This window comes from Stylophora pistillata, chromosome 5, assembly GCF_964205215.1.
Source record: "Stylophora pistillata chromosome 5, jaStyPist1.2, whole genome shotgun sequence".
Classification (NCBI taxonomy): domain Eukaryota; kingdom Metazoa; phylum Cnidaria; class Anthozoa; order Scleractinia; family Pocilloporidae; genus Stylophora; species Stylophora pistillata.
Genome location: NC_142523.1, coordinates 4,133,305 through 4,141,377, shown reverse-complemented (window position 1 = coordinate 4,141,377; position 8,073 = coordinate 4,133,305). Strand labels below are relative to the sequence as shown.

General features: G+C 41.0%; 1 protein-coding gene across 1 annotated transcript; it reads left to right on the top strand.

Annotated features, from left to right (window-relative positions):
* The first annotated feature begins 1,495 nt into the window (after positions 1-1,495).
* On the top strand, positions 1,496-7,228 carry LOC111334990 (uncharacterized). Its single transcript, XM_022940806.2, has 2 exons — positions 1,496-2,070; positions 5,037-7,228. The coding sequence occupies exons 1-2, from the start codon at positions 1,934-1,936 to the stop codon at positions 6,655-6,657; spliced, it is 1,758 nt and encodes a 585-aa protein (XP_022796541.1). The 5' UTR covers positions 1,496-1,933; the 3' UTR covers positions 6,658-7,228.
* Positions 7,229-8,073: the final 845 nt, after the last annotated feature.

Below are 8,073 nucleotides of genomic sequence, written 5' to 3'. Positions count from 1 at the left end.
ATCCACTAAATTCTCGATGCATGATATATATATTTTTAAGTACATATCGACATTTGTTGAGCTTTCAGAATATGTTTCCTTTTTTCCATGCCCTTTTTGCACACTGGAACGAAATATACATGTCATATGGGGTGTCCTGATACATGGACATGGCACAGGACCACTTTCTTCTTGCCAACACGACGTGATATTTTTAAGCATTGATTTGTCACGGACGAGTAAGTCAAATCAACAGAAAATGCGACATAACTAAACTGAGTGAAACAGTACTTACACCTTGAATTGGGTGTATGTTCCATTCAAGATGCTGGAGCTAAAATTTAAAGTTACGGTTCAGTTGAACCCAAGGAGAGTAAGCGTCAAAGTATGATTTTCAGGTCTTAGTCTTAAAAAAGGTGACTGAACAGTAACTCTGAGCTCGTTAAAAATGATTTTTTTGTTTGTCTACATAATATGAACGATTGCGGTTCTGGCTTTTATAATAATAATAATAACAATTCCCTCGAAAATTTTAATTTAGATATTGTTTCGTAATAAAGTGTTTGCTACAGCTGGCTTTATGACCAATATCTACGCGTTTTATTGTCTGTAACGCTTAGCTATTTGAAGCGACTTTGTCTCATAAGGGTCAAGGTTCAAAGTCACTGGTAGCTTATCAAAAACCTTAGTTAAGGGCCCCACTCTCCCCTCCCTCACCCCATTTCGACCGACTATTTGAAAAAATACGGATAGGGAGGGGTTGTTCTGCTTTTGTTTAAATGAATGAAAAAAATATTTCCGGTGACCTGATCAGATTCAGTGACAGCTAGTAGATGAATGTTTGATATCTTTTATACCATCTGTACGTATTCCGACGAATATTCGGTGTTTTTGTGACTCGAATAGATCGCTGGCGGCGGTATTGACTTCTTATCCTTTTCATTTCTACCAGCAAAATACATTGGAACAGATCGGAACGCCACTTTGGAGATTCCAAAGTCAGTGCCAGAGACTTTTTTCGTGTCATCTTGACTTTGTTTACGTTTGCCGTGGGAACAAAAAAATTGCATCGGTGGAAAAAACCGGTCTGGACCGAGGAATTCTCTATACATTATAGTCTCGACGAGTTAAATGATGTTCGAAAGTTAGCTGTACAAAATCTGTATGTTTGTCTTTATCGAGCTTTTATGAATGCTATTTACGCCGTAATGTGGAATTTAAATGTAAAGAACAGCATAGTAGGTTAATCTCGAATAGAGAGGTCGCTTCAATATTCGGCGCTTTCTCTTAGTTCTTCACTCTTGGCTTGAGCTAAGGCGCTTTGCATCTGCAGAGATTGTAAACAAAAGAGCTTCATTAGAACAATAGGACAACACAAGCGATTCCATTGGTTGCAAAATGACAGCTGTCAATAAAAATGAGCCAATATCCGGCGCGAGTTCGAGTCATGTGCACCCAGGCAGAAAGCATCTATTGTTTTGATGATTGACAGCCGGCAAAGCGAAAAGGTCGAGCGCCGCTGGGCAGGATGCAAATTTCATAATTTGGCGTAGTTTGAGTAACTTGAAAGATAATGCAGAATTGTAAAATTTGTCTTGAATCGAATTGAATCGTTTTTACGAGGATGCGATCATCATGGGACAATCTAATATTTCAGTTTTAAAATATTGCCATTATAACTCGAATGCGTGACCAGTCTGGAGTTTGTAAGAAGTCGTACAATAACAGCAACGGGGTTCGTTTCATCAAGAGCGAATTTTTCTATAATTCTACGCTTTGCAAGTGGATCTCCTTCGCTAAAGAACTTATCTTAAAGGAAGGAAACGGTAAACAGCGAGGGATTGAGGTCTTGTCGTTTTGCCAACAGAGGGCGAACATGGATTTTTTCTCTTCACTTTCGTAGGTGAATTTCTGAACTTTATAGAGAATCATCTGTCCGCGTGTTGTCGAATCAATGGAGGTTGAAGGCTCTCCCTCGAAATTCACAAAGGCGAAGACAACGCCAGTAATAAAGTCTGTAAGCTCTTTGAACGAAGAGCTGATATCTCGGAGAGGAGGTGAAAGTATGCCCGTAACGAGCGCGCATTCAAGGTAGGAAAATTTGCAAAGGAATGCTTTGTTAATTTAAAAACATAACGATGATTTGGTGTGTTATATATTCCCGAAAAGCCTACGTCTCTTGTTAAACTTTGTAATGATGAGAAAACAATGTCCAAAAATTTATAGAATTCTCAATGTTAGGTATGTCTGGGTAATGCTATACATCGCGGTTAAAAGACTCTAGATATGAATTTCTCCGTTTGAGATATCTAAGTTTTTCTCGACGTACTTACTGCGGAGATTACTCTGAAAGAAATTCGAATCTGTGGAAGAAGAGGCTGCAATGTTTTGAACTTATAGTGCTTAAGAGGTCCAAAAGCGAAGGACGCTTTGCAGTGAACGAGGAAGCGAAGGTCATTTTACATTTACCATAAAAAAATACATGGAAAAGAGATTTTGAAATCCCTTCAGCTAACCCGACACATGGTCGTATGCCACAGTTGTAGTTTTTTTTTAAATTCGGTCGGCAGTACGTTTTGTTTTTACAACAACTGTTTCGAAACGTAAATTGCAATGCGTCTTACCAAGGGATTGTGCAAAGGCAATTTTAAGTCTGTTTGTTATCCCATAATATCAAAGGGGATCTTGCAGAAGTTGTCACCTGACCAACATTATTATTTACCCAGTCAATATTGCTTGACAGGGGAGGGGTATATGCGTTGAGACGCTCAGTATAATCAAATGAATATTTCCATTTTCGTTTACGATCGTATTATTCTCGGGCAAATCTGCCAGCATTCAAACGACTTTCGGTCGATATATGGTCGGATACAACTACTTACGTCATCGAACTTAGATAATCGCCGGATTTTTCAGGCAGGCAGTAACAAAGGTGTCTTACGTCAGTGTCATACGGATGAAATATCATTCCTGTTTATTGACACGTGATTCAAGAAGAATTTTTCGAATGGGTTACATCGATGAATGAACTCTGTGTCGCGGCGCTTCAACTTACTGTCCGATATCATAAAACAACGAAATCTGGTTGTTTAGGATATTCGAAGGATACGAATTGCTCAAATTGAGGACAATTTTAGAAGAAAGACTGACTATTTTTATGGACAATGCGCAAGCCTATCAGGCGTGAAAAGTACTCTATTGTTTGTGCTGAAACGTGGTAGAGAGAAAGAACATGTTCAAAACGGCATAGTCCTCTGTTTCTTAAACGGATCGCTCCAACACAGAACAAAGGGCAGCCTTTCCGGCGTCGGCTCGACGATATAAAGTAACGACGCGAGGTAATTAATTAGAATCAAAACGAAAAAAAAAATTAATTCGGCGACGAGTAGAGGAGAATCATTGAGCTATTATTATATGTTGGAAATAACTGGCCTCCTGTATAAAATCCGTGGAAGGATTTGAGAAAGGATAGTTTGTAAAAAACTCCATGAAAACTTTTTCTTTGCTACGAGACTGGCCATGATAATGTGCAATGTGAAATTCTACGTAAGATGTATACAACTGATATTGTCACGACATTGGTAGAAATCTTCAAAACTGATATTTACGATGTAGAGGGAATTAGCATAAAAGTGCGAGAGCAGTTTCATTAATACTTAACTAAACACACAGATTACGATAAAGAATAGTGGTATCTACTAGACAAACATTATTCTCAACGAAAGCCCTGCTATAACGAATGGATTTTTTATGTCCCACCGTCTCCCCATTTGCCCAGAGAGCTCTGTTCTGAAATTTAATCGTATCTAGGACTAGATATCAGCTTTATCGCACAGATTTTCTGAACGTTAATTTATATGATTGTTGCTCTCGACGAAGTATTGTTTTAAAAGTTTTGTGGCGATCTGAACACTAACATCTGCCACGCTTCCGCTTGCTTTACACTGATCTAGACATGTACTCAAGCTGAGTTTCTTAACAGTTCGTCATTCGCTGCCGTTGAGAACGAAGCAATTGGAGAACTAAGAATTAAAGTGGAACATGATGCTTCGTTAGGTACACTGGAACCTCGATTTAACGATTCTCTATATAAGGAAGTCCTCGGTATAACGAACGATACTTCAGTTTCAGCCCTGCTAAAGTTACAGTAAACTGTATGCCGCAGAACCTCGATATAACGAACCAATTTACCCAGTCCTTTGGCACTTCGTTAAATCGAGGTTCCATTGTAATGTAAAGCCAGTCCGCCTCTTTGCCCAGAGAGGACTATTCGGGTACAAAACGAAATGGCGCGATCCGCTAACAAGTAAACCCAATAATTAAAAGCTAATTAGCTTAACTAGGGAACAAACCGTTCCGTTCACGCCCTTCAAAGGTTACCCTTGCAGCAAGTTTACGAGAGTCTCGATGGGGTTAACCGTTAGCTGCAAAACTGTGAAACGGCCTAAAATTGACGGAGTGTAACCGTTAGACGCAAAAAAGCTTAGATGACAATGGAGAGAGATTAACCGTGAGCCGCAAATTGCCAAAATTGTAACCATTAGCCGTAAAAGCTACCACACCACTGAGACCCTCTTACAATGCGGTTCATGTAAGTTTCTCTGGTAAAACAAAACAAAAAAAAAACAAATAAAATAAAACGGTCATCCGAATAGGCCACTTTTTCGCTTATCCCCCCCTCCTCCCCTCCGTTCGAAAGCGACTTCCCCTTTTTCGTTACCCCCGAACTCGGCAGTCAAAGGTCCCGTCCTGAAAGTGCGACCAAAGCTTTCGGTCAACATGGGAAAACCGGTTTTCAGTAGTTACACTACCAAAGAAGAAATATGTTGTTTGTGAATGTACGAAAATCATGTATATGGACTACGGTCGAAGAAATGAATGAGAGTGATCTTCGCAGTAACGAACAGCAATGAAAATAAGCTTCCTCCCCCCCCCCCCCCCAACGAAAAAAAAAGAAATAAAAAGATAAGGCCTGAATGGGATTTGAACCCATGACCGCAGCGATTCCGGTGCGCTGCTCGAACCACGCCTGGTTCTAATTGATCGTTCTCTCACAGTCCACAGGGAGTGGTTACCAAAGCAAAGAGTGGTGGTGAAGTGTCGATCAGTAGTCGGTCTCGTTCATCAACAGCAAGGAGTGTTGTTCGTCCTCCACTTATTGATGAAAGTCTCATCGCGGATGATAATGAAGGACTTCCCTTGATCTCTGCTGTGTATTCATTAGCAGCGAATAGTATTCAAGATGGCAGCGAGGCGTCCGGTATCCAGGGAATATCAGTGAAAGGATCAAAATTAGATTCATCACAACAGAGCTCATCGCAGATTACTAAGACACAGAGGGTCGTGTCTCCAACGCCAAGTTCTCCCCACAGTAACCGTGTCAGTGCTGATGCCACTGAAGTAAAAGAAGCGTCAAAATTCAAGACAATAAGCGAGTCCTTGGAATTGAACGAAAGAAAAACAAGTCCACGTCCTCAGGATGATGGTGAAAGAATACATCCTACAGTAGCCAATTCTGTAACTAAAACTCATTCATCGGCAAACGTTATGCAACTTGTAAAGTTAGTTGACAGTGTCCATAAGCAAATGGCTCCTACGGGTCAATCGTTGACTTCTGCATCTGTGAATGGCCAGTCATCGGCATCAGTGCCACCGACCAGTTTAGCGAGCTCTTCTCTGGTTAAACCGGTAACGCAGCCAAGGCAGATTGCGATGAAACCACAGGGAACATCAACTTCTATAGTGTTGAACCTTAAACCAGGTGAAGCGTTACCCAAGGCAATAAACGTCCTGGGTCCAGACGGGAAAACGGTTGTCGTGCTGTCGTTAACCGGCGATGGGGGAAAACCTCTATCGCCACAAGTCTCGCAAACTGGCGGAAGGATTGTAATTCCACTACCGGCAACTGTATCACAGAAACAGGGTACGGTGGTGAACAAGGTTGTCAGTGCATCTAGCGGAAAAGTCCCAATTGCACCTCATCCTGGAAGAGTTACTGTTTTGTCGCCTACTTCGCTAACCTCTTCACCGTTGCTTACATCGGCCTTGGACTCTTCACTGTTACAAAAAGCACCTATCACTCGCACTGAAAATGGTGCAACAAGGACGTCTCCCTCCGTAGTCATTTCAAATGCGTCTGAAACGCGGCCGCCTGTCATAGTTGAGAGTCAAAATCCAGAAAGTGTATCGCAAGGGAACTGCGAAGGATCACCTGCAGTAAACGAGTCCTACTCAACAACGGTGGCATCGCCTGAGGCAACGCCGTCTGCGTCGACGGAGGAAAAGCAAGGTGGGCTCAGTCCACACGAAGCAAGAATTCAAAGACTTAAAGAACTCATTAAAGCGCAAGAGGAAGCTGTTAATAAACTTCGAGAGAAAAGGCGTTTGGAAATTGAAAGAATCAGGAGCGATTCAACTTCATCACCAGAAAACGAGGAGGATGCGTTTAAACCTGAAAGACCACCTTTAGTGGAACAAAAAACTTCGTCAAGCCCTTTCGCTGTACCACTTCCACCTAAGAAAAGATTCAGGGAACAAGATAGCGGTGTAAAGGCCAAACTGCCGAAGTCAGCGGAATCTTCGGTGATATCGAATGAAGGAGCGTTTATTCCGAACGGCGATGATAAATCTTTCGTACAATTAGTTGGGCTGGAAAACGTTGTTAATAACATCAAATAGTAAAATATTTTTGCCGCCGTGATCGGCCAACCTCGTTCTACTTATCAACCCGTTCCTGGTGAAACATCTAGTTCAATAATAGGAATAAGCAAAAATAACCTTCAGATGAACACTGCTTGGCAGACTCCATCCACTACTCTCTGCATTAACTTTGGGTTTATTGAAATTTTTCTAGGGAGTTAAAAAATTAATAACTTGTTTAATCGCCTTGAACTTTATTTCAAGGTTTTTACAGCTCAAAGTTGCGTTTCACTTTCCCGTAATAAACTTGCAAAACTCAATAGCTTTAAAAAAAAAAATTCTTAAGGTAACCCTGCTTTCACCGCGCACTTAAGGTTTACCTTGCGCGAGTTTTAATTTATGACTTATTTTTTCACGCTGTTAGACTTACACTAAAAGTTTTGCCATGCATAATATTAAACTCATCGATTCAAAATTTCTGTTGTATTGAGTAGAAAAGCGCTAGATTAATAGGGTAAGCTAAATGGGCGTGTAAGCTTTAGGTGCATTTAAAGGACATATTTAAAGAGCGATCAATTTTTAATTAAAATTATTACTTGTTTTCAAATAAGTTGCGTTTACCTTCCTTTTTTACATCCATCAGTAGTCAGAGTTTTCATTGGTAGTTCTTGAGAAACCTGTGTGCAATAACTTTTCCCCCATCCTAATAAGCCCTTACTTTGGAGGCCCGATATCAAATATTCTCCCCTGTCACCCTTTTGCCTCTTTGAAATTACTTTTATACTGATTAATATATGCTGTTGCTGTGGGTTTGTAGGTATATTTGTGACATACGCAGATTTTATTCAGATATGTCAAAAAATCGTTAACGGGGACACTATAGGTTGTCAACAGGATTATATGTACGTCATACTCCACCCACTCACCCCCCAAGTCTCTAGCCATTACCTTGGCAAAACCTTATTTGCCTTGAGGGACTTAATTTCGGCTAAAATCTCGAGGAACACTTAAGCCCCAAGCTCAATATCAACTTGTGACAGGCGTCATGATGGCAGCCATGAATTTTGCTCTCCGCAATTTGCGTCTAATTCTGCTGCGGTGTTCCGGTTTTTTAAGTTTATTTCACCATGTCGGTATTACTAAGGAACGTGCTTTACAGCCAGTCTTCTGTTGGATACCGAGGTTTAACTTCCTCAGAGATTTTCCGAGTTACAACCCAAGTCGACCGATCGTTAGCTGGAACAAACGCGGCTTGGTGTGCCTCTTCCTGCCTTCCTCTGATCTAACTATCTGTGATGACGTTGAAAGAAATCCTGGTCCTTGTTGTTCTTCGTTAAATAATACGGCCCATTTTACTACAAGCTCCTATAATGTTCCTGGACTCGACCTGAGACATCTGAAGTATTATTAAGCTTCGTGCACATCTTACGAGAGGAACCGGCTGCTGTCTCTTCG

What these genes read in the sequence shown, in the direction of transcription:
- LOC111334990 (XM_022940806.2), top strand. Translation starts at nt 1,934, where the DNA reads ATGGAGGTTGAAGGCTCTCCCTCGAAATTCACAAAGGCGAAGACAACG. An exon ending in GTAACGAGCGCGCATTCAAG is followed by an intron (nt 2,071 to 5,036) that starts GTAGGAAAATTT and finishes GTTCTCTCACAG; the next exon opens with TCCACAGGGAGTGGTTACCA.